A 26,562-nucleotide genomic window follows, 5' to 3' on the forward strand; every position below is an offset into this window, starting at 1 on the left:
ACCACATGGAGAGAGAACACTTCTCCACGCTTCCTTTTTAACCTTGGCGCCCAGTCAACCGTGAAAGGAGAAGGCATGCACCCTTCCCAGGAAAGTGGTTAAGCCCTAAAATTTGAGCAATACTTTAAAGGACTTGTTTGAAATTCTTGCCCTAAATACAAAGAGTAATAAAGAGGCCGTTTATTACACCAGGAATTTTGATGGCATGCCACGTAGTCCGTGACACCAGTGAGGTTTCATTTCCCCTTGTGACAACCCCATGAGTTGGTCCAATGGGCATTTTGTGAATGGAGGAACTGAAGGTGTGAATTTGGATCATGTATGTGCCAGTTCAAGCTGCTGGAACAGACAGTAGATAGTCATTGTCTTTCCGTTCTGCTTTGGAGGCTGGAAACCAAGGCTCAAGTTGTGTGCAGGGATGGTTTCTGGAGATATCTCTGTCTCTCTGCTGCTCTCTGTCTCTCTCTGTCTGTCTCTCCCTCTGTCTCTCTGTCTCTCTCGCTCTGAGATGGTGCCTTTCATTCTACGTGGCCTTCCACTTGCTCATGTGTATTCCTGTGTCTCACCTTCTAAAGACAGGAGTCGTATGAGATTAGACCCTGCTCACCCTGCAACCACCTCCTCCAAGTCTTGTATTTGTAACTATCTCATCGCTGAGGCAGAGAACACTGGAGAAAGGCAACTTCTTGAAGGAAGGTTGTTTGGGCTCCAAGTCTGAAGGCATGGTGGCAGGAGTGTTCAATGGTTGGTGACGCTGAACTTGCACCCCTCTCAGGAAGCAGAGGGAGACAAATGCTGACATTTGTTTGCTTTCTCCTTTCTCCTTCTGATTCAGTATGGGTCTCAGTCCATGAGAATGGTGCCCACGTTCAGGGCAGATCTCTGCTCCTCAGTTGAATCTTTCTGGAAACGTCCTTAGAGATATAACCAGAGATGTGTTTCCATGGTAATTCTAAATCTAATCAAATTGACCAGATTAACTATCAGAAGCGTCAATCCCTAAAGATAGTCATACTGGAGGTTCAGGCTTCACCAATGTCTGGGGACATCACCGTTCAGTTCACAGCAGCACTGAGCATTCATACTGGTGTGTGACAGAGCCAGGGCTGTCTGAATCCCGAGATACCACCTCTCCCATGCTTCACCAGGCAGAGTCAGGAGACATGCCACCAGGGAGCGGATGCAGTGGAAGCTGCTAGCAAAGGCCCAAAGTCACAGCACTGAGCTTCACCCTGGTGCACTGGGTGGCAAAGTCCCAGCCCATGCTAGATCTCGGCACCCAGAAGTGCAAATCAACCAATGACCTGTCCAGATGGGGCTGAGTGAAAATGGCTTTGTTAACCTGGTTCCTAAGTGCAAAAGTGGTATTTGGGTTTCCTGCCATAGGTAGTGTGTGAGTCTATCAGCTACAATAAAATAAAATAAAATAAAATAAAATAAAATAGCCTTTCATTTGAACTCTCTTCTCTTTTCTTCAAACTGCCAGCGAATGTCCTGGAAGGCGATTCCATGGACCAGGATGTGGAGAGCCCGGTGGCCATTCATCAGCCAAAGTTGCCTAAGCAGGCCAGAGACGACCTGCCAAGACACATCAGCCGAGACAGGACCAAAAGAAAAATCCAGAGGTACGTGAGGAAGGATGGGAAGTGTAACGTCCACCATGGCAACGTGAGGGAGACCTACCGATACCTGACGGACATCTTCACCACCCTCGTGGACCTCAAGTGGAGATTCAACCTGTTGATTTTCGTCATGGTCTACACAGTGACATGGCTCTTCTTTGGAATGATCTGGTGGCTAATTGCGTACATCCGAGGAGATATGGACCACATAGAGGACCCTTCGTGGACTCCCTGCGTCACCAACCTCAACGGGTTTGTCTCTGCTTTTTTGTTCTCAATAGAGACAGAAACCACCATCGGTTATGGCTACCGGGTCATCACGGACAAGTGCCCCGAGGGAATCATCCTCCTCTTAATCCAATCCGTGTTGGGGTCCATTGTCAATGCATTCATGGTAGGATGCATGTTTGTGAAAATATCCCAACCCAAGAAGAGGGCAGAGACCCTGGTCTTTTCCACGCACGCAGTGATCTCCATGCGGGATGGGAAGCTCTGCCTGATGTTTCGGGTAGGGGACCTGAGGAATTCGCACATTGTGGAGGCTTCCATCCGAGCCAAGCTGATCAAGTCCAAACAGACTTCAGAGGGGGAGTTCATCCCCCTCAACCAGACGGACATCAACGTGGGCTACTACACCGGGGATGACCGTCTCTTTCTAGTGTCGCCTTTGATTATTAGCCACGAGATTAACCAGCAGAGTCCCTTCTGGGAGATCTCCAAAGCACAGCTCCCTAAAGAGGAACTGGAGATTGTGGTCATCCTGGAGGGAATGGTGGAAGCCACAGGTAAGTCACGCCCCAGCCCGTCAGAAGTGCGTTCTGCTGAAACTCTCCGGCGGGAAATGCTGTGTCTATGCATCCTGTAATCGTAAGTACGCGCTCAGACATGTTTAGCCATTTCAATTTTCAGCTTTCTTAATTTTACAATATGTTCCTTTTATATTTGTGTGTATGAATGTTTTGCCTGCATGTATGTATGTGTACCATGTACATGCATGGTGCCCATGGAGGCCAGAAGAGGGCGCCAAATTCCCTATAACTAGAGTTAAAAACAGTTGTGAGGCACCATGTGGTTGCTGGGAAACTGAGTTAAAGTCCTCTGCAAGAGCAGCCAGTGCTCTAAGCTGCTAGGCTATTCTCTACCACACTTACCTTTATAAAAGCCATTTAGAAAGCAAAATAATGATTTCTTAAATTTCCAGATTTTGATTTTGATCTGTGTTCAATACTCATTTTGAATGATTTTAAAATGTTTCTCATTGAAATATTTGTAGCTATTTGTTAGCAGGTCAAACAGTAAGAGTTAGACCTTTCAAAAAAAGTGAGAAAAAACGACTTAACATAACTGCTAATTTCACCCCTTCTTTGGCCCTTGTTCATAAAACCCATAGGATTGTTCATTTCTCCCCTGTGTTAGGTATCTCTCCACACTTGACCCGCCCAGCCCTCAGTAGACATCATACTAAGAACTAAAGACTTGTTCCAGGTAACGCTGCAGACCTTGCTCCTGGTAACCCTGCAGATCTTTGGCAGTCAGCGCTGGTCACGAGTCTGTGGGAAGAGAGTCTGTTCTCAGGGTTCAGGAAACTAGGCTTCCGCTCGTCTTTGCTCACACCTAAGTTACACGTTCTGGGAGCCAAGTGGGTTCTGCCCATATTCACTGATAGTGTGCACAAGTCAAAAGCCCCGAGCAGAGCTGCAAACCTCCCAGAAAGTATATAAATCCAATCCCGTTCACCAACTCTGCAGAGTTCCGAGTCCTTACTACACAGATCCTCCCCCACTCCCACCCCCGACACACAAACCGTCCCGTGTTTGGAAGCTTCCAGCCTCAAACTCTACGTTGTCCATTGTCACGGGAAAATGTACAGTCTGTGAGCTGGCCCAAGTCTTCATTAACCTGGGATTCTTTTCCAAAGGAAAAATCTCTGGTCCCTTGCTTCTGTCTCCCCTGCACCAACAGGAGGCAAAGTCACAATTCCTACAAAAAATGTTCTTATGGGGGTGACGGAAATTTTCCAATAAGTTTTTAAATTTCAGCAAACTGAAAATGTGGAGTCTCTGTGGTCCAGCACACCCCTTCCCACAGAACAAGAGGATTTTAAAGAATAACAAAATACACTTGGCTCTCTGCATCTAAGGGGCCCGTATTCATGAGTTCCACCCACCATGGTGGGGCACTAGCATTTAGTATCGGATGTTTTCCTGTTTCTTGCCATCATTTACTAAATAATACAGTACAAATGTTTGCATGATATTTATGTTGTATTAGGTATTATCGGCAATCCAAGATGACCTAAAGCATGTGAGTGAGGGTAATGTCTATGAAGACACAGCTATTCTGTAAGAGGGACTTGAGCATTTGAAGACCTGGGTATCTTTGGGGAGTCCTGGGACAATGCCCTCTGGATATGAGAGACAGCTTTGTGTTTCTCTCGCATCCCTGGAGCCAGGCACAGTCCTCTAAGTCTGGTGTGCAAAAAGGAGTGAGAAACTGACTCTCTCGAGGGAGCATCTCCAGCCAGCACCGGGATGGGAAAGACTGCTGCTTCCTTCTGAGTCACAAGTTCTTGGGTCCTAAAAGACTTGGGTCTGTATTTTGAACTGGAACATTGGCTGGCTGATGTAAAATTCTAAATAGAAACTGCAGATAGCAACAGGGCTATCAGCACCTTGGGCTTGAGGTTTTTATGTTCTCCTGAGGTAGCCATTGATTGGAGCAGAGGGGAAAGAGAGAGGAGAAAGGGGAAGAGAGCGTGAGGGAGGAAAAGAAAAGAAGACGAAGAGAGAGGAGGAAGGGGAGGAGAGGAGAGAGGGAAGAGAATGAAGTAGGAGAGGAGAGTGGACGGAGCAAGGGCAGTGAGGACAGAAATGAGAGATGGTGCCCCTTGAATAGGGAACACTGTTGCTTTCAAAGGGACCCGAACCTCTACACCCTGGCAGAGCACAGGGACTCAGAACCCCCCTAGTGGTGTCTGTAGTCACAGACATGTGCTGACATGTAGTCACACAGCATGTGCTGACCATCCCAGAGGTCCCCTGCCCCTGGGCAGACTTGAGGATAGTCCATTGGGGGATCTTCCTATTCCTTGACTGTGCACACAGAAATCCAAGCCTCTGGCTCCCGATGCTAGCCCCGTCTCCAACAACAGCCGCCGAGTTCGGCATACACTCCCTCCCACCCAAGCCCAGTCTCAAAATATAAATGAATCCGAGCAAGAAAATCATTTTTGCACTGTCCCCAGGGCAGACCTTGTCTTCCTGATGACAGCGTGTATGGAACAAGACTATGGGGGGGGGAAGCATCCTTTTTATGATAATGAACCGTGATAGCTGCCTAGGAGCATCCTGGCCTCTCTGAGAGTTCTTAGCCACACCTGGGTAGTTGCCAGCAGAAATAACAAACTCTCTACCATTCCTGAGAAAACACAACCACTGTTGATTCTCTTTTTTAGTATACATTTTAATATGCCATATATAATTAAAATATATTATATAATATATTGTGAATATGTTTTATAATAAATTATTTTTATATAGTAAATATATTGTGAATATATTATATGATAGATTGCTACATATATATGCATATATACAGTTTCTGGTTACTAGAGGAAGGGTTTTCTAGAACATTCTGGAGGTGTCCAGAAGCTGGAGATACATGTCTTGGTCCTGTCCACATGGGTTTCATACAGCTAGGTACCACCCACCACCCTCCCGCCCAAGAAGTGAGTTCTTAAACCTCAACAGGACACCTTCTTTGGAAATTAAGACCACAGCTGGGATTTATGGGCAATAAAAAGGAGGGAAAAATTTAAGGAAAGGAAAAAAAAGTTTCAATGTTTCAAAGCCACAGAAAGAGGAAAAGGGGCAAACTGGAGGAGAACAGATGGAGAAGGACCCGATTATTCCCTGGAGCGCAGGGCTGGAAGTCGAGAGCCGGAGCGACCGCTCTCAGGATTGTCCCGCTGGGTCAGGGAGGCCCAGTAGTTAGGAGAACTGACGGCTCTTCCGGCTCTTCCATAGACCCAAGTTCAATTCTTCCCGACACCCACACAGTGGCTCACAGCCATCTGTAACTTCAGTTGCAGGGGATCTGATTCATGGGGTGATGTATGTCCCATTTGCGGCAGAACATGCCACGTCACTTCTTCTCTGGGCCTGGACCATCAGCACACCCTTTCCATAATGTGCGCCACAGGTTCCTGGTAACCCTGACAGTCGTGTATTCTGGACCATCAGCACACCCTTTCCATAATGTGCGCCACAGGTTGCTGGTGACCCTGACAGTCGTGTATTCTGGACCATCAGCACACCCTTTCCATAATGTGCAACATAGGTTCCTGGTGACCCTGACAGTCGTGTATTCTGCAGTCCTAGGCACCAAGGTCTGGGGTCTCTGGGAACTCAGCTCGGGGAACAGACCTTGGGGGCAGCACAGACAGTGATCACTTTGTGGGAACTTCATGTTCCAATACCAGCTGCACTACAACTCCAATTCCATCTCAGAAAACGAAATCAAAAGTCATGGGTTGTGGCCCATGTGGCTATCATACTAGAGGCTCTGGGCTGTACCCCAGCAACACATAAAACCACACACCCATAACCCCAACACTCCTACAGTGAAGGCAGAGAGATCAGACGTTCAAGGTCATCCACAGTGACACAGTAGACCCCAGGCCAACATGGGACACGGGAGAACCTATCTTCAGAGACAGGGACTGAAAGAAAGCCCTTCGGAGGCAGGAGGCAAACCTTGTCTATCCTCGGTGCCTTGAAGGGATCCCGTCAATCAGACTGACACCATAAAGGACAGGCACGCATTCTCCAAGGACTGTTTTGTCCTGGCCCTGCCTCAGTCAGAGGGGTGGCTGTGGTGACCTCTCGGGAACCTTCCAGTCATGTGATTCTATTTTTGAACATAAATCAAACCCTGGAAAATTCTGGCTTCAGCCACCCAGACACCCCAGAGCTGGCTCTGTGTCATCTGCAAATATATTTTTGAAGGGCCTTTATGTCCCCGACACATGGGCAATTTTGAGGTAGTGGTGTTTACAGAAGGTTTCTTAGCTACGTAAACAAACACGCTCAGCAGCTGTGGCAAAGATGCGTTAAAATAGTAGCGCATTCATCCAGACTGATATTTATAGAGGGCACATGGGCCTCGCAGCTAGATGACAGCCACCCAGCACCGGGCCCTGGGCCAACCAATGCCGCACTGGAGCCTTTCTGATTGAACTTCCATATTTACCCCCAGAGATTATGCAGGCAGCCTGCCCCAGCCCCGAGTGTGTGCCTCGGTGCCCCCCACCCCTGAGTGTGAGCCTCGGTGCCCCCCACCCCTGAATGTGAGCCTGGGTTCCCCCCACCCCCGAGCGTGCGCCTCCGTGCCCCTACCCCCAAGTGTGAGCCTCGGTTCCCCACCCCCGAGCGTGCGCCTCCATGCCCCTACCCCCGAGCGTGAGCCTCGGTGCCCCCTACCCCCGAGCGTGTGCCTCGGTGCCCCCACCCCCGAGCGTGCGCCTCGGTGCCCCTACCCCAAGTGTGAGCCTCGGTGCCCCCTAACCCCAAGCGTGTGTCTGGGTTCCCCCCACCCCCGAGGGTGTGTCTCGGTTCCCCCCACCCCTGAGTGGGTGCTTCGGTGCCCCCCAGCCCCGAGTGTGAGCCTCAGTGGCCCCAACTCCCAAGGGGCACCTGGGTGCCCCTCCAGCCCCAAGTGTGCGCCTCGGTGGCGCAAGCATCCACTAAGCCTCTCTAGGTTTCGACTTTACACTTTTTATTCTGAAAACCATACAACTGATAGAGAAAAGAGACCAAACAATATCATGACTCTGTTGTAATAAAAGCGGCAGGGCTGCGTCCCCGGCACCCAGCCGCCGCATGGCTAGCTTATGCCCTGAAATAATTACACGGAAACTGTATTCTTTTAATCACTGCCTGGCCCATTAGTTTCGGCCTCTTATTGGCTAGCTCTTACATATTGATCTAACCCATTTCTAATATTCTGTGTAGCACCATGAGCTGGCTTACCAGGGCAGATCTTAACCTGCGTCTGTCTGGAGTGGGAGAATCATGGCAACTCTCTGACTCGGTTTCTTTCTCCCAGCATTCTGTTCTGTCTACTCCGCCTACCTAATTCTCTGTCCTATCAGGGCCAAGCAGTTTTTTTCATTAAATAAAAGTAATTCCTCCATCATGACTCCCTGGGTACATGTCATTTGGTTGTGATAATTGCCAATTCAGAACTGAACATGCTTTGTTTGCGTTGTCAGATTCGCCAGCGTTGCAGGATTTTAACCATAAATGTTAATCCTTTCTTGCAAAAGATAAGGACTTTATTTGGTTTGGTTGACTAGATTGGTTGATTGATGGGGCTAGGCAGTGTGTATGCAACAGCATAGGTGTAGAATCAGAGGACAATTTATGTGTGTTGATTCTCTCTCCACCGTGTAGGTCCCAGAGTACAGGAGTCAGGTTATCAGCTTCGGTAGCAAACACCTTTCCCACTAAGCGAATTCTCTGGCACAGGACTCATTTTTAATAAAACCATGAGCGTGAGGGGCACGGCCCCAGGCGATAAAGTGCTTTCCATGCAAGTGTGCGGACCAGAGTTCAGATCTTCATAACATACATGAGGCTGGGTGTGGTGGTGTGCATTGTTACTGCCAGGGCTCTCCATGGGAGAGGGGAGAATTCCCGGATCTGGAGGCTGGAGGACCAGCCAGTCTACTCTATACAGTAGAAAAACATCAAAAAGACCTGTCTCAAACAAGATAGGCAATAAGGACAAGCACCAGACGTTGTCCCGCATTTGTGCTATGAATATGCATGTGCGTGTGTGTGTACACGCGTACACATGCAGATTCAAACAAGGTTAATTCCGTGTGGTTGGGTAAGGTCTCTTTCCACCCTTCAGTCTTTTACTTTTCTTTTTTCATCTGTGATTTTTTTTTCTTCTCTGTAAGCTTTTCCCAGCAAAGAGAACTTATGCAAGGTTTAGACGCTGAATAGAAAATTGGAGAAAATGGGACACAGGAAGGGGCTAACTAGACACCACCCCATGTCAGTTTTTCCATGTCTGCAGGCCCTGCAATTTAAAGAGTCAGTACACAGTGATTAAAAGTATTTAAGAAAAAAATGTATCTGTACTGAACATATAGGGAATTTTTTGCTATTATTACACACCAGGCAGTATAGATGCTATTTTTGTGCCATTGACATTTTGTGGGATATTATAAGCAGTCGAGGGAATATTTAACATATGGACAGATATGTGTGGGGTTCTATGCAAATTCTATACCAAAATATGTTTATATGTTGTCTTAGGGCTTTTATTGCCGTGAAGAGATTCCGTTACCACAGCAACACTTATAGGGAAAACATTTAATTGGGTTGGCTTGCTTAAAGTTTCAGAGGTTCAATCCATTATCATCATAACAGGGAGCACAATGGCATGCCGGCAGACGTGGTGCTGGAGCTGAGAGTTCTTCCATCTTGATACACAGGCAACAGGAAGTCCACTGTGACACACAGTGAAGAAAAGACCTCAAAGGCCACCTTCCCAGTGACACACTTCCTCCAACAAGGCCACACCTACTCCAATGAGGCCACACCTCCTAATAGTGCCATTCCCTTTGGGGGCCATTTTCTTTCAAACCACCACATATATTAACGTATTTATGAGGTAGCTCCAAGACCTCCAGAATCAGTTCCTCCTGGGTAACAAAGGGCAGTGCATGGACCAGGAAGCAGAAACTGCTGCTTGTGTTACAAGGGAGGCCAGCGAGCCCAGGAGACGGGAGAAGAGAGCTGTTCCATCCCTCATGACGTGTTCATGTGGAAAGACTGTAAGCACAAATCATATCACAGACCACGGGACTTTTGAGATAAAGTCTTCACCCAGTTCTCCATGAAGGATTAGGAAATGAAGGTTTCAAGTCCAAAGCAATGGCGTGGCTGAGGTTAAGCAGCCGCTTGCAGGGAAGGTCTCTGGGGCTCGCAGGGCTGATGTGGATGTGAACTCTCTCAGCTCGTCTCTGGGAGTCTTCAGTGCTGTGTTTCATGCACTTCTGCAGAGAAACATGCCCAGAACAATAAGTTCATATTTAAATGTGTAAAATTCAGTCACCAATCCATGTGCTCTCACCTTTTCCCCTCAGTTTTTCTTGAAGGTTCCTTTGTTGGTTTCCCAACTTAATCAATTCTCTTTAAAATCCCTGATGAGATTTGTACCAACCATGTATCTAAACAAGATGTGTTGTTGTGTGGCAGTTCCGAAATCGAAATTAAGTGATGTCTGTAAGAACGCCCTGGGAAGCCCTGGTGCTGCTGAGGCTTGGGCCCATCTCAAGAACTGCTTTTATTTGCTGTAATCAAAATGCCAGTCTGCTCTGTCGGAGAGGATATGAAATTCAGAGTTTGAAGGATAACAGGGTGGAGGGCTGATCTAGCAGCTCTCTCTCATAGGCTCTTCCCAGGGCAGTAGGTAGAGCCCTCACGATGCCCAAACTTTAGTTCACATTTATTCCACCCCAGGCAAGACATTATCTCCGTTTGTTTTTTGTTTTGTTTTGTTTTGTTGTTTTTCTTTTAAGAGTTGTGAGCTCAGTTACCTGATCTTGGGGAAAAGCTAAATGATAAGATCTGAAATGCTAAGCCTTCAGGTGGATAGCTCTGCGGAGAAGGACATTCTGTTATGTCTCTATGGAGAGACTTGTAGGAACATCTCAAAGGTCAGAACCTGCAGAGATGGACATTCTGTTGAGTCTTTACAGAGAGACTTGTAGGAACATCAGAATCCCACTTCCATACACAGAGAAAACCACCTCTCCTTGTTCTTTCAGTGTGAGGCTCAACTCTTCAATGCACAATTTCGTTCAAAGATACTCTCTTGACATCAGCTATCCCAGAAGTAGCTTTGGCAATCAATAAACCAATGGCACTGCCCCAGAACAGGGTAAGCCCATCTTCAACCCAGGGCTCCCTGTGTGAGGCTGACGCTGTGGAGTGCCCACACCAAGACTTACGATTGCCTACATCCTCTTTCAAAAGCAAAGCATTGTAAGAGACCTAACATGACTCCTGCAAACATGGGGGAGGGCTGGGAGAGAAGCTTGGTCTGTGAAGTGCTTGAAGACCTGACCTGGATCTCTAGCTTCCATATAAAAAGCCAGGGATGGTGGTGGCCCATGCTTCTCACCTCAGAGCTGGGGTGTGGAGATGGCGGAGGGGGGGTGACTCCTGGGGATCACCAAATCAGCGTGATGACTAGTCCCAAGGAGAAGACCTGTCTGGCTCCTGAGGGATGACAGCCAAGGTTGATCTCTGGCCTCTGTACACACCTTCACACAAACAAGCACCTGCACACACATTCCCACATAGAAACAAAACCAATTCTCATACTTCAAAAGGCAGTGAGAGAATTCCATAATTCAAAAAGGCATCAGTGATTTTTGTTGAAAAATTAAAATACTGCATAGAATATTTCATTATTAAAACACGCTTACTTGAAAATGATAGCACTGCTTTCTCCAAATGGACCACCGGGAGACCCACAGATAAATGCCCAGAAGCCATTAGTAATGATCACATGATATACAGAACAGGGATTCGAACTCAAGGCCACGTTGGACCAGAGAGTCAGCTCCACTCCAGACACGGACTATGCTTAGCTTACAAAGAAACAACAGTGTTCTCGTTAGGAGACAGTGGCTTCGACGACCGCATCCTTAAGTCAGAGGAGCTCCGTTATCTCCTATAAGTGCTGGCAGTAGTTTGCCGGTGAAGCCACCCGACCTGACTAATGTCTAATGTCTAATCACCCAGAAGAGGATCGCCGGGGAAAACCGCATGAATTATCTATGTGTACACATGTGCACACAGCCCTGCACAACACCTCAACAGTGAGGAGTACGCCATGCCCAAGCATCCCTTTAGGATCCTGTCAGCCCCAGCAATTACTTATCCAACTTCTTTCTCAAAACTGGTTTCTCTCAGGCATGGGCCAACTCATCAGCACCCTCTTAATCTCAACCCATAATTGCTTCATTAACTGGCTTGCCTCGGTGTTTTCAGCTCTAAAATGGGAATGCTACTTCGTACCCTGGTGACCTTCCTACTTACCAAATCCCTCCAGGGAAGATCATTTCCTTCTCATGGGCCACCCTGTGAAACAATGAGGGGCAAAGCTTTGTGGGGAGGCAAAGGGGAAGACATGCCCTCACAGTGGCTGCATTGTTCCCAGGGACTGTGAAGCTGCACAGAGTGTCAGAGGATCCCCTTGAAGGTGCTCTGAATAACCAGCATGGACATTATCTACCCATGTGTGCCTGTGCCCAAGCCGGAGTGGCCTCTGCCCTGGTCACCTCTTGTGAATTACAGATTGATGATATTTGAAATAAGGAGGACTACTGGAGCCAGTAAGAAAGGACTCTGCATTCCCATAAATAGCAACGTTTATCCCTACAATGTCTGCCGGAGGCGGCCATGAACGTAGATTACCCCCCTCCTCTTCTGAGGCCAGTGTGGACGGGCCAGTATGCATCTGAAAACAGTCCTTCACTGCTCCCAATCCCTCATCTAGGTGTCTCATGAGATTTTGAGACACCTGCCCTTGTTTCCATTTGGAAGAGTCACTTTTGCGCCACTGACTCAACCCAACCAAATCATTTTGACTTCCAGAAACCTCTAAAGCACAGAGTTGACTCTACACTGTGAAGAACAAGCAGGCCTTTCTCCTAAGAAAGAGTGATAGCAGCACTCTATCCGTCTGCTCTGTCTGTGTTGTGCTGCAACAACACCTAAGGTCTTTGAACAGCGAAGGTTTAGTTCTCGTCCATTAGACATGTCCTTTGCAGCTCTGCCTGCATCCAAGATGTCACACACAGGACATGCCCTTCTCCCATCAGGGGAAACAGAGACATGGAAAACTCCTCACTTCTGCTCTCAGTTTGTTAGCGATAGAAAGTTATGTGACAGAGCCTGGTGTCAGCAGGCTGGTACAATATAATTCTCTTAAGGGGATTTGAAATAAATAATTGAGATCAATGATTTAATCCATCATAGATCCCCTTAGAATTTGAAAAATGGATACATAACTGAAAACTTCTTGTGAGGTACAGTTTAAGATGTATGAGGTCATTGGTTTATCCCACAAAACCATGCGACCCTCAGAGGAAGATGTAGGCTTACATTTCCCGCTCCTATTGAACTGAGGCCGTAGGAATCAGTACTATCTACAGAAGCAGAAGCAGTGAGTATCAGGCCGTCGGAAAACCTACAGGCCAGTGCGTGACAGTATTACCTTGGGTTCTCATGGCACAGTGAGCCCTCTGCCAGTCTGAATCCTGGCTGGCTCAGTGTAATCGACCCCTTGCCAAGTTGCCGAGGACATGAAGCATGACTGAGCAATGAAATTACATTGAGCAGAGCAACCAGGATGCTGGTTGTTTGTTACCATGGCAAAACCTATCCTGCCTTGCCTGCTACAAAATGTCATGATGACACTTTGACAAGAGGACTATTGCACATGCCAAGCACACCAGACTTGCCAGGAAGTGAGTTTGCAGCTAGCATCTTTGCAGAATGTCTTCCTCCCGCTGCAATTCTCTTCCCTGGTAAGACTGTAACACCAAACGGACTGATTGCAATCTGTCTCTGTTCTGGCATGTTGATGTGCCTGGACAATTTGTGTGTGTGTGTGTGTGTACACATTACATATATCTGGGAGGGTTTATATCTTTATATTAATATTTATATAAATGTGTATCTTTATCCTACGGGATCACACATGCAACCCTTTATAATGGGACCTGGGACACACTAATATAGAGACCAACTATGTGGTTCTGCATATTTTCCTATCTTCATCACTGTCAAGCATTTGGCAGCCCCTGGCTGACAGTTTTTACATTTATTTATGTATTTATGCTGAGAACATGTGTACATGTGTGTGTACACACGGCGGTCCATGTCCAAGGACAACTTATAGGAGTCCTTTCTCTCCACCCATGTGGATCCTGAAAATCAAACTCAGGTCACCAGATTTGGTGGCACACACTTTACGTGCTGGGAGTCAGTTCACTGGCCCACTAATTATTTCCAAAGATGTACCTCATGGCTTAACAATTTGAAAGGTTAAGAGCATTCTTATTTGACACGTGATAAAGGTTGGCTCTGGGGTAAGGGGTGGGGTGGAAATGACTTGCCCAGAGTCATATAACTGAAGTGGCAAAGCCAAGATCAACCTCGGTGCTGCCCAACTCCCAGCCGCCTGCCCATCTGCCTCTGCAGAGAAGCCTAGTCCACCAGGCGCACGTGAGGACCGCGACAATGATGGCACTGACCACAACTCATGGCTGATGCTGCTTGTCCTCAGCTATTAACCTTCCTGCCCTCCCTAACCTGACCAAGGGGGGCAAGCAACGATGAGCCACGGGGCCGGTTCTTCTGCGGATGACCGCTTACAGAAGTCAAGAAACTCCTAACAAGATACAATCGCTCCCCCTGCTGAAAAGTCACCAGAAGGCTGGGTGTGGGGGTGCACGCCTTTCATCCCAGCACAACAGAAGAGAAGCCAGTGGCCTTCTGTGAGTCTGAGGGCAGGCAAGTCAGGGCTGAGCTGGGATCCCTGGTCTTGAAAACAATTCAGTCAGATATTTTAAAAATGTAAAAACTTCCAGAGAGTCCCAGGAAAATCTAGATACCTCACGTGAGCCTCCAAGGCCTTGCAGCCAGCCCTTGCTTGCAGCCTGCGTGCCGCCTCCTATGTATCTCCAGCCACTTGCTTGTCTGACTCACACTGAGCCACATGAGTTTTCAGCTCTTTCTCAGGGAAGCCTTCTCAGAACCTGCCCCTAGGAACCACTTCCAGCACACTGAACAGGGCACAGGCTGCTGGAGACCATCCCTCTTCATTCAGTTATTAACAGTCGGGCTATATCCTCCGCAAGCACGGTGCCCTGCCTTGCTAGGTGCTGGGTGCCCAGAGTCCTGGACCAAGTAAATATGAACGCAGGAAAGATCTTGTGTGGTCACAAACCAGCTTGGCTCCTTGTGCATACAGGGAAAAAATAGTGTAGAGTCTTTTTAAGTTTCCAAAAGTCAACAAAGATCAGTCTGCAGCCTCTGCCTTCTGTGCTGCTCACTGCTGAGAACCAGGTGGGCCAGGTGGGTCAGCTGAGCTGCAGACATCTCTCCTTGATATCTCTCTCCATCAGAGTGGCTTATCGTCCATGACTTATCGTCCCAAGCTCCTACCGGCTCCTCTGATAGTCTACACCTCGCTGAAGGGAACCCTGACCTCTCAGGTGTCACAGGTACATCATCTCTTCCTCTATTCTTCCCACTTTTAACCCTTTGCGGACCATCAACTCCTCAAGCCCTGAGCTGTGGCTAGTTCATGGGGCTTCTTGAGGGAAAGGAGGCTTGCTTCCTCTGGACTCTCCACTGCCACCTGCTGGGAAGTTCATGTCATAAACATACAAATCAGCCTCTTAGATGGAAGGTGGTGGGTAAACAACCTACATGACCATATTTGGGGACCCCAGGTGAGCTTGTCCATTCGATCCCATGCTTGTGGCTGACATACAGACACCCGCACCTCTCCAGTCCTTGGGGTGCACAGCGCTGTGTCCTCTCCCAGGACTCTTACACGGCTTCCAAGTTGGCTTCACGGATGGTAGTCTTACTTGGGGTGTCCCCTCCATGATGTGCAGAACAACCCCTGAAACAAATTCCACTCTTTATCCCCAACCAGGCATCCCTGGTCTCTTCGGTGGAGCTAAAGAACAAAGCAGACCACTTTCGCATGTCACAGTGTGCGACCTGTCCTCACTCCGCCAAACACGAGCAGCTGAGCCCTGAGCCCCTGGTGAGCTGGCTCCCATCTGACCTCTCTGTGACACTAGGCTGCCTGAGATGTCCTCGCTTCCTTTCTGATAACTACTCGCCCCCAGAACCCCTAGGGTTGCCTTTCGGGGGCCTTGGCAGACTCAGAAGCTCCCCGTGTGCTTTTCCACAGAGGTGACAGACCACGCGTGGGCAGTGCCATCTGACTATAATTTTTAGGATAAAAGTTGCCTTTTGTTTTCTATTTTCAGCAAGAACTACAATCTGGCCTGTGATTGGTGCTCGATAAAAGAGATAAAATCTATGATTTCTTACAAACAAGGTCTGATCTCTTTAATTGCATCTCAGGCCTGTGGTGTTTCCTCTTCTCTGGCAGTGTGCCCCCAGAGTCAAGCAGCACCTAGTTTTCCCCTGGAGGTACCATGTTGTGCATGGCCATTGTGATTTAAGTATGTCCCTGATGGGCTCGTTTGTTGAAAACTTGGTATCTACAGTTTGTGGCTCTGTTTGGGAAGTTTGGGGAACCTTGGCCGGAAGAAATGAGTCACTGAAGGGCAGACCATGAGAGGTAGAGCCAGGCCCTGATTCCTCTATCTGCCCAGGTCACTCACTTCTGCAGCCACAGACTTAGCTGTGCCTCCCTGTCTCCGATGCACCGCACCCTCTCACTGTGATCTAGAACAAAGCCTTCTCTCTTGCTGCTGTCGACCTCCCCGCAGTGGTGAGAAAAGCATGCAGTGTTGTACTGCAAGTCTGACTGCCATTCCGTCCTTTCTCCCACCCGGGAGCAGCCGTGCATTCCACAGACTCCATCTGACACGACAGATTGCTTGAAGCAGAAATGCAAAAAGCGAACTTGTCCCCAACACTCAGTCTTGGAATTTCACACAAGGTTCTGAAGAGCAGAAGAGTGGCCCCATCCAGGCTGATAAAGACCTCACTGTCACAAAGGTTGGCGAGGCCAGGAAGCTGGACTGGGGGAGCAGTGGTCGATAGGACCTCATCCCACTTACTCCCATGCATTAGGAGGTCCTTGATGTCACCCAGATTTGCAGCCAGGTCCCAACAAGTGAGCCTCTCAGGAGACAAGGTGTGGGGAGGGAGTCTGGACATAGTTTCTAAGCTAAAGTCGAAGGCAGGCCACCACTGAACCCTCCCACTGCAGCAATGACAGCAGAGACTGTGAGTTAGGACACCTAGTAGAGCCTCCACCGCCTTCTAAAGACTCAACTTCTAACAAAGGAAGGTTGTATTTATAATGTATAACGCACTATTTTAAACACACACATACAATATGCTAACACAGCAAATCTCCTGATTCCTTCCTCAAATTTGCTTTGTGCTTTTAGCTTTGACGGTTTTAGACGTTTACCTGAGGAATTCTCACTCTTTTTGCCCCCCTAAGCCTCCTCTTCTCTGTCCCTCACTCACTGACACCCTTCTTTCCAAGTCCCTCTCCTCCTTCCAAGTCTTGTTTTGTGTGTGACGCACTGAGTTTAATTGAAGCACCTTCATGAGCATGGATGGGAAGTTCCTCAGAGAAGCACCAGCAACTTGTCAGCAGCTACACCACTGAAGAGAGGGACGTGGCTCTGAGTTCATCATCTTCCTGCTGAAAACACGGCATGGACCACAGAACCTACTTCATAATAGCTGGAATCAAGCCCAGGGCTTGGTGCATGCTAAGTGGGCACTATACAAACTGAGCTACATCCCCAAACCCTAACAGGACCATTCTGATGATTAAGTGGGGGGAGGGGGTGTCAGACTCAGTCGTGCTTGGTCCCCAGTGAAGATCTCCACATGCCTGGCTCTGTGTGAAGACCCAGTCCCACCTTTGAAGAACCAGAAGTTCAGAGCAGGGCTTTAAGGAAGCCTCCTCTCTAACAGGCCAGAGCATAAATGAGTACTAGGGACAGCTTCTACCACAGCCACCAGCTTTAGTATCAACTATGGAAGCAGCCACAGGCAGGAAGAGGGAAAACCGATGGGGATGTGTTGACAGAGGTTTCTGTCTGCCCAGTCCCACAGCACTTCAGTCCCAACAAAACACACAGAGGTCTACGTTAATTATTAACTGGTTGGGCTCTTAGCTCAGGTGTCTTAACTAATTTTTACATCTTAACCCATAATTCGTGTCTGTGTCAGCCATGTGGTTTGGTCCCTGTTATCAGTGAGGCATTCTCATCTTGCTTCCTCTGTGTCTGGGTGATGACTGCAGACTCAGACTTTCCTCTTCCCAGAATTCTCCTGCCTGGCTACTGGCCAATCAGCATTTTATTAAAAACAAGTGACAGGGTACAGACCACTATCCCACAACAGGGCTGCATCCTGATTTAGGTTTGTTTATGGACACATTATCATTTTTGTTTTCAGCCCTTTTAAAAGTGTCAAATCCATATTCATCTTTCTCCTATTCTGTAACATGGAGAACCATGTGGTGCAGAACAGGGTCACACATGGAGGGGTGGGGTGCCCAGGAAGATCAGGAGCTCCCCTCCCTCTCCAAGAACACCCCGCTCCAGAGGGCTCTGTTTGATCTGGATCAGTGCTGAGACCCAGCAGGCAGTGTGGCTGGAGAAGGAGCCCTGCCTGAGCCTGGAGAGCCTGAATCATTTGCATTTGCCTCTGAGTGGAAATCTAACAGGAAGCAGAGGGTCCCTGACCTTTTGCAGAGCTCTGATTGAGCGCATATGCAGAAGCAGGGCTCCATCAGTAAACAGCACTGTTATTAATATTGCATTTTCAAAGGAAAAGATTAAAGAACATGAGCCTTTTACTTTTAATGGATGTTACACTGACTCATTCCCTTTCTGACTTGCTTCGGTTTCTTTGTTCACAAACTGCTCCCCAACTTCAGTCTCCCCAGCTCTTCTCCTCGTGGCGTTTATCCTCGTTTGGAGACTGAAACTCCTCAACTCCACCCCACCCCAAGAGAGCCTCTCTTTGTCCAGTCCCTCTCTGCCGGTACCCCAGTGTGTGTCAGAGGCTGAAGATCCTCCAGCCATTTTCATCAATAACACGCCGCCTTGTACATAAGGAACGTGTCCCGAGGGCTTGAGAGGTGGCTCAGCAGTTAAGAGCGCTTGCTGCTCTTGCAGAGAACCCGGGTTCAGTTCCAAGAAACTGCATGGTGGTTCACAACCATCCACAACTCAAATTCCAGGGGACCCAATGTTCTCTTCTGTTCTCCAAGGACACCAGGCAGGTACACACCTGGTATACACACATGCAGGCAAAACACTCACACACATAAATAAATCTACAACATAAAAGTAAAATAACAAATTCCATATTCAGCTGCAGGTCTTTCACCCCATCGGGCCAGTATGGGAACTGTGCAGAAAGTCGTCCCCTGCTAATGCCGTGCCAATATCTCTCATCTACGAAGCAGCTACTGCCAACACAGCATCCAGTGATGTAATTCAAACTTTCTAGTCACTAACTGAGCTGGCTAGTTTCATGTCAACTTGACACAAGCTAGAGTCATTCTAGAATCAGGGGTCTCAGCTGAGAAAATACTCCCACCAGGATGGCCTGTGAGCAAGCCAGGAAGCCGCATTCCTCCACGGCCTCCTCTGCAGTTCCTGCCTTGAGTCCTGCCCTGACTTCCGTTGGTGGAGTGATGGCCTGAGAGTTGTAACATGCAATGACTCTCTCGTCCCTTTTGCTTGTGGCCACGGTGCTTTATTACAGCAATAGAAACACCAACTAAGATACCAGCGAAACCAAACGTGGCAGGTAGGACGCTCACGAGGACCCGGGATCTTAGATGACAGAAACTGTGACAAACTCTTAAATAACACACATATCTGGACTTGCCTGAAGAAAAATCAGTTTTCCCTACTGGGGATCTTGGTTGGAAAATACACCATCTGGTTCTGTGCTATTGGTTGTCCTGTCTTCCCAGGGTGCTTTCTTTGGGCTTTGCCAGTTTTCTCAATAGTTTCTCTTACAGGCTATGGAACCCCCGCCCTCCCCTCTACACCGTCATCTATGGAACCCCTCTAAAGTTCATCTTTCAGGCTGTTGCTTTCCTCAGGGTGCAGGTCGGCTGTGTGGTAGAATATTAGAATATTCCCCCTGTGTTTTTCTTATGCTTCCCCATGTTTGGGGAGAAACTCAATGGAAAGGATGCTTCACTCACGGCAGACATTGTACCAGGGGGCAGCTGTGGCCTCGCTACCGTCAAGGCGGATGAAGGGTTTCCTGCCAAATTATTGTTTCATACTTTGTAAAGGCCACCATCTGACTCAATACTTTGAGAAGGAGGCACTATCCTGGATGATACCTGGCTTCCCCTAGAAGTTTCTTTGAGTAGTAATTGATGGTTCATACAGCCTATGTTGGCTCTGCTCCTCATGGTCACCAAGTGCCAGCCTTCAACCGACAATATACCTGTCCTGGCTTTAGCTTTGAAATGTCTTTTTCCCTTCCTGCTTCCCTGTCTTTGTACTTGTATCAATATGGCAAGTCTCCTCCGTAGTTCTGATCTGCTGCCTTCTTTACTCACTTGTGATGCTCAGACTAGCCCAGCATTTCCCCATCATCGGATTTCCCCATCCCTTCTAAGATTCACCTTGGGCTTTCCCTGCTCCAGTTCTCTGGACAGGTATGTAGAGTCCTTGTACCTCTAAGTCATAACTGCTTTTTAGAAGCCAAGATTCAACACAATCTATGCTGAGCAAGCCTTCCTACCAGGTCCCTCAGATTTCAACAGCTAAAGGTTTTTTAGAAGAGCCAACCTCTGCCAAGGGCACATCTGAACTGAACTAGGAGATCTATATTAGCTCCCTCCTGCACTGGGTTATATACCTCAGTAGTAGAGCACATGTCCAGATGTGTGAGGCCCTGCGGTCCATCATCGTCATTATTATCATCATGGCCATCTAGGAACTATTTTTGAAGAAATCCAAGTCGATCACCTCTAGTATCTATGAGAGGAGCAGGAGACAGCCGGAAGCCCGTCTCTCATCCATCCACCCAGTTTTGGTATCCAAAGAACAGAAAACAATAGTCTAACAGTGGTCATATAAGCAAGCAATGGAAATACGACAGGGAACATCTTCATGGAGCTGCCTGGTATAAGGGAACTGAGCCTTCATTTCCTAGAAAACTCTGACGCCCATCCCGGCCTCCCTGCTGGTTCATGTCACAGCACTGACATCAGCTGGCTTCCTCAGTGGCAGTAGACACTGTAAGCTTCCTGGTCCTCAGAGAAAACGTGGCATCAGATTCATGGGCAGCAGTCTGGAGCTGCCATGCTGTGTCCTCACAATGTTTCAGTTCCCATTGCTTTTTAGGAGCTCATCCTACGAGTTTTCTCCCCTAAGTGACGCCTTCACAGTGACGTTTGCTATTCTGTATGCTGTGTGCCATGCTGACCTGGGCTGCCATCACAAAATAGTACCAACTGGGCGGTGTCAACAACAACATTTATGTCCCCAAAGTCTGGAGACTGGAAGTCTCAGATCGAGGCACAGTTGATTTTGTTCCTGGTGAGAACTCCTTTCCTAGCTTGGGGACAACGCCTCCTCTCCATGTCCTCACATAGCCTCTGCCTAGGCAGAGATGGAGATTTCCACGGACTTTCTCTTCCTACAAAGAAATCAATCCTGTTGGACCAACTCCCTCCGCTGCGTGAGGACCACACTCAACCTTAATTACTCATATAATCTCTGTTCCCAAACAATCAATGCCGGGGCTTTGATGTATGGATTTGGGGGAAACATCATTCAGTCCATGTACTTTAGAAACTGCGTGTGTTCTTTCTGGATCAAGTCAGGATAATAGTAAAGGGACCCTCATGTGTTCATTGTCACTGGGGGTTCTGAGCTTTGACATCAGCTCCCCATACAGTAGTGAAACCAAGCCAGTCAGCCAACCTGATGCTTGCAGCTGAGACGAAGCTGTGCCTATAACTTGGTAATCTCTCAAGCACATTCTGTCTACAACGTATTAGCTCTTTATCCCGCCTGAGAGTCCTAAGAATGCTAAAATCCCTATTGCTCCCTTCGATATTTATACTTTGAATACTGTATTCCCCCGTATTTGAGCGTGTGAGCCTTCCATTGGTAAAAGAGGCACCTGGAAGCGGGGTAAGGATACACATACCAGCAATCCTGGAATTTGGAAGGTGGAAGCAGGAGAAGAAGGAGTTCAAAGTCACCCTTGGATATACAGCAAGCTCAAGGTCACTCTAGACTACAGGAGACCCTGTCTCAAAAAGCAAAGCAGAAGGTAAAACCATCCAGGGCACTGCTTGGGTAGCAAACCGAGTTGGTCAACTTTCTGTCACAATGATGAAATACCCAGAGTGAACCATTTATAAAGATATAAGGTTTGTTTGGGGTCACGGATTTGGAGATTTGGGTTGGTGACCACTTGTCCTTGTTGCCCTGGGTGTTGTGGAGTGGCTCAGTATGGCAGAGTAGAGTTGCTTATTGTACAAACCACAAAGTAAAGAAGAGAAGCAGGGACCTCACCTCTCTACACTCAAGGACACACATCAATGTCCTACCCATCCTCCACAATGTCCCATCGCTCATAAACACCCATAATATCCTGAAGAAGGACGCTTAAAAGAAATCCCACACTAGCTCAGAATTGAGTATAATAGAGGGTTATATTTAGGGGTAGACTCACAGATTACAGTCCACTGCTCAAACAGGGAACAGCAACCAAATCCAGTAGCCAGGAAAGAGGCCAAAACCACGCACTTTACATCGACATATATAGTATAAGAGGCCACGCCCAAGTGGGAGGGTAATTTAAAGGCTACTGGCAGTAGAAATTTCTACACACCTTCCCTTTTGTTTAAATAAGAAAGTTCTAAGTCTAATACAAAGTTATATACAATAAGAACAAGGATCAGGTATAAAAATTAGAATTACAGCCCGCATAAACAATATCAAGAAACATGTGATAAATGTTTTAATAATTATCCTATCTTAATGAGTTTAAGTCTTGTATATAAATAACTTGGCCAAGTCATGAGAGGAAAGTAACTACAACTATCTAGTCTCAACACCATCAAAGACCTGAGAAGGGAAATAATATTACTTGAGTAAACAGGAAGTGCAATCAAGCAACTTCCAAAATGTGCAACAAATGACAGAGACAACTGGCTACCTGGCAATCACCCAAAGTCTCATTTGCAATGTTGGAGCAACCAACTTTGGCTAAGGCCTAGAGTAACTGGCAGACTATTTTCAGAGGCAGGAAATTTTTCAAAATCATCTTACCCTGTCTTGGCGAGATTTGACAGTCTTTTTTCTTGTATCCTGCTTGTCCTGTCCGGACATCATGCATTTTGTCATTGGTTGATGCATAGGCAGTTCTTTGCCCAAAGGCCAGTTTTGCCAAAAAGAAAACAAGCTCCAAGTGGAGTGTCTTCAGTGCTCAACATTGGGAATAGATCAGTGCTGCCAGGAGCAGCAATTGTGTCTCACATCAACAGAACCCCAAGTTATTTAAATGCCATATTCTACAGCTCTTTGAAGTGGTTGAAGATTACCTATCCATGCAGAATACAATCTCTTTGTGTCTAAAGAACCTGATTAGTCTAACTATAAATATGACAAACCTAGATGACTATTGATCTATAATACTTAATACCTTTATAACTTAAAGGATAGGATTTCATATTAGAATATTATACAATAAACAACTCTGCAACAAATGAGGACAATGACCTCAAAATGTAAACAATGTATAAATATCTTGATCAGAGGTAAAAATATATGTTACAATATGATAAATATATCCTAAAATTGTATCAATATACCAAATGTCTTAAACAGAGGTAGAAGCATGCGTGCATACAATATGACAAAATAACTTTGCCTAGGTATACAAATATGTGGACAAAAATAGGAAGATATTCAATATAATTTAAGCTTGTATCAATATATAAGAATTTATACCAATGTAAATTACCTATTATCCCATCCAATTTCCTCTTTTTTTCAAAGAGATCCCTGAGCCTACGTAATTTCCCCAACAACCCTCAACCCTACACCAATTATAATCAACCCCTAAATGATGTCCCTGACCCTGGGACAAACTTTGTTGGGAGAGGGGACGTTGTCTTCTAGGATTACTTCCAGCTGTCATGGGGGCGATGTTCTTTCTATGGGATCCTGTGTAAAATGATTGTTAAGTTCCAAGAGTACTGTCTGGTATGATTGCAAATAGTCTCTGAGTATTCAGTAAGGGTTTTTCTGAGGTTCCTATTTTGAGTTCTGACTAGAACGTTGTAAAAAAAAATGTACCATTTCACCTAACCAAGTTGAAACCATCTTGAGCAGCTAGTACCCAAAACAGGTCTTATATTAGCGCTATCAGCATCATGACGTCGTATCAACCAGATGGAGTTGTTGTTGTGGGGCCCAATCTTCTTTCTGGAAACTTCAAAGATTACTGCAGAAAAATTCATTGTTCATTGTGGAAAATTTAAACATTTTTAATATAGACATATACAGACATATATATTCAGTGAAAGGTACAATAGAGGAAAACTAGGTATGAAGAAAAGTAAAATTTTTTCTAAATTCTTTCTTCTTTCTGTCCCATACCAGATGGCTCCTGACATGAGACAGAAACACTGAATTTTTATTTTAACAACATGCTTGGATTTAGAGGACAGAGCTGTTGTCAAACTCCAAAGCCAGATATGTGTATGTGTGTGTGTCCTTACAAGTCATATTCCTTTTTCTTGATATTCCCTATTGAATAGTTTTTTTTTCTGTCAGCATCCAAACATCCAGAGTCTCTTGAATTTTTGGAGATATGTATTTTCCTGTAAAGATAAGAACCCTGCCCCAACACTATATGCTTTCCTTACTACCTGTATGGTTATTACTGTTGTGAATGAGGCGTCATTTCTCTTTCTCAAGAGGTTTCTCTTTTTTCAAAGTGAATCATTATTCATTTTGTAGTATCCATAGTTTTTCTTCTCTTGTGGAAACAAGAGCAAAACCTTTCCCCAACATAGTACCTCTCCTGGCTTCCATTGTAAGGTCAACATATCCTTGAAATACATCAGCTAATTTAATTCAGAAGTTTTTTTTTTCTATTATCCAATGACTCTCTGCTGCTGTTGTCCCTTTCTCATTAGCGTGAAGAAAATTGAAGGTTAATAAAGCATTATGTAATCTATTTCTGGGGGTATTTTCCACCCCTTTCTGTTTGTTTAGCATATCCTTTATAGTATGATTTGACCTTTCTGTAACTGCCTGATCTGTAGGATTGTGTGGTACACCTGTAATATGCTTTATATTATAATACACAAAAAAACTATTTCATTTTCTTAGATACATATGATGGACCATTGTCTGTTTTTATTTGTGCATGTATACCCATGATGGCCATAACTTCTAATAAATGTGTGATTACTGAATCAGCCTTTTCTGAGCTTAAGGCAGTTGCCCATTGAAAACCTGAATAAGTGTCAATGGTGTGGTGTACATATTTTAATTTTCCAAATTCTGTAAAGTAGAACACATCCATCTGCCAGATTTAATTCCTTTGAGTACTTTTTAGGTTAGTTCCTGCAGGTAGTGGTGTTTGGTTATATAAAGAACAAATAAGAAATTTCTTTATAATCTCCTTAGCTTGCTGCCATGTAATAGAAAACTCTTTCTTTAAACCTTTGCTATTGACATGATGTTTCTTATAAAATTCTGAGGCCTTCAACATACTTCCAATCAGTAATTGATCAATTTCTGCATTACCTTGTGCTAAAGAACCTGGAAGAGTCATATGGGAATGGATGTGTTACGTATATAGGACAAAGCCTATTCCTGATTATATCTTAAAACTGTATGAATAATGAAGTCAATTCTGTATCATCTGGTATAAATTCAGTGGTTTCAATATGCAAAACAACTCTCTCTGCATATTGTGAATCAGTAACTATATTAACAGGTTCTTTAAAAATCCCTTAGCACCATGAGAATAGCATATAATTCTGCCTTTTGGACAGAATTATAAGGACTTTGTTCCAACTTACTTAAATCTTCTGATTTGTAACCTGCCTTCCCTGATTTATTTGCATTAGTATAGAATATATGGGCTCCAATTATTGGTGCATCATGTACAATGTGGGAAAGGACCCAAGTAGTTCTCTTTATAAGCTTAATTCTATTACGTTTGGAATAATTGCTATTAATCTCTCCTTTAAAAACTAGCACAAACTCTTTGCCAAGGTTCATTATCTTCCCATAATTTTTTTAATTTCACCAGAAGTAAAAGACTCTATAATCTCTGCTGGGTCTGTACCTACTAGTTGATGAAATCTCAATTCTTGTTTTATAATTAATTCAGAGATTTTTTTTCCACGTAAGGTTTTAATTTTTTACTTGTTTTATGTGCTAAAAAAGATCCATTCTAGGATAATAGCTTCCCTTTGCATTAAAATTCCTGGAGGGGAAATTCTGGGAATCAATAAGACTAGAATGCAATTAAGATTTGGATTCGATTCACCCTATCCACCTGTGCCTCCTGTAATTTTTCTTCAACAACCATCATTCCTTTTCTGCTTCGACCTTTAATTCTCTGGGACTATTTAAGTCTTTGTCATCATCTAAGGTTTTATTTAAATGAACTATTAGATCAGGTGTTATTCCAACAGCTGGTCATAGGCTGGAAATGTTTCCTAACAATCTTTGAAAGTCATTCAGAGTCCATAATCGGTATCTCCTAACTTGTGCCTTTTGTGTTCTAATTTTCTGTAAACCTGTTTTATAACCTAGGTAATTGACAGAATTTCCTCTTTTATTTTTTCAGGAGCAATTTGTAATTCTCATTTTGGCAAAACTTTTTTTAACTTCTTTAAACATTCTTTCTAAAATATCTATATTTGAATCAGATAGCAAAATGTCATCCATGTAATGGTAAATTACAGATTTAGGAAATTTTTTATGTATTATTTCCAATGGTTGACTTACAAAGTATTGGCATAGGGTGGAGCTATTGATCGTTATCTATGGAAGGACGGTCCATTGGTATCTCCTAGTATGATGAGAATTAGTATAAGTAGGCACTGTGAAGGCAAGTTTTTCACTGTCCTTTTCTTGTAAAAGTATAGTGAG

General features: G+C 45.7%; 1 protein-coding gene across 6 annotated transcripts in view; it reads left to right on the forward strand.

Annotated features, from left to right (window-relative positions):
* Kcnj6 (potassium inwardly rectifying channel subfamily J member 6) overlaps positions 1–26,562 on the forward strand; it is a 242,512-nt gene that overhangs the window by 154,794 nt on the left and 61,156 nt on the right. For all 6 annotated transcript variants that reach the window (XR_009056810.1, XM_057764126.1, XM_057764130.1 and 3 more), the window contains one exon: positions 1,487–2,407. Coding sequence is in view for 5 of the 6 variants with exons in the window: in XM_057764126.1 (XP_057620109.1) it covers positions 1,487–2,407 (921 nt within the window). In the remaining variant the exon portion in view is untranslated. The remainder of the gene's footprint in view (positions 1–1,486; positions 2,408–26,562) is intronic.

The sequence above is a fragment of the Chionomys nivalis genome, chromosome 3, assembly GCF_950005125.1.
Source record: "Chionomys nivalis chromosome 3, mChiNiv1.1, whole genome shotgun sequence".
NCBI classification, from domain to species: Eukaryota; Metazoa; Chordata; class Mammalia; order Rodentia; family Cricetidae; genus Chionomys; species Chionomys nivalis.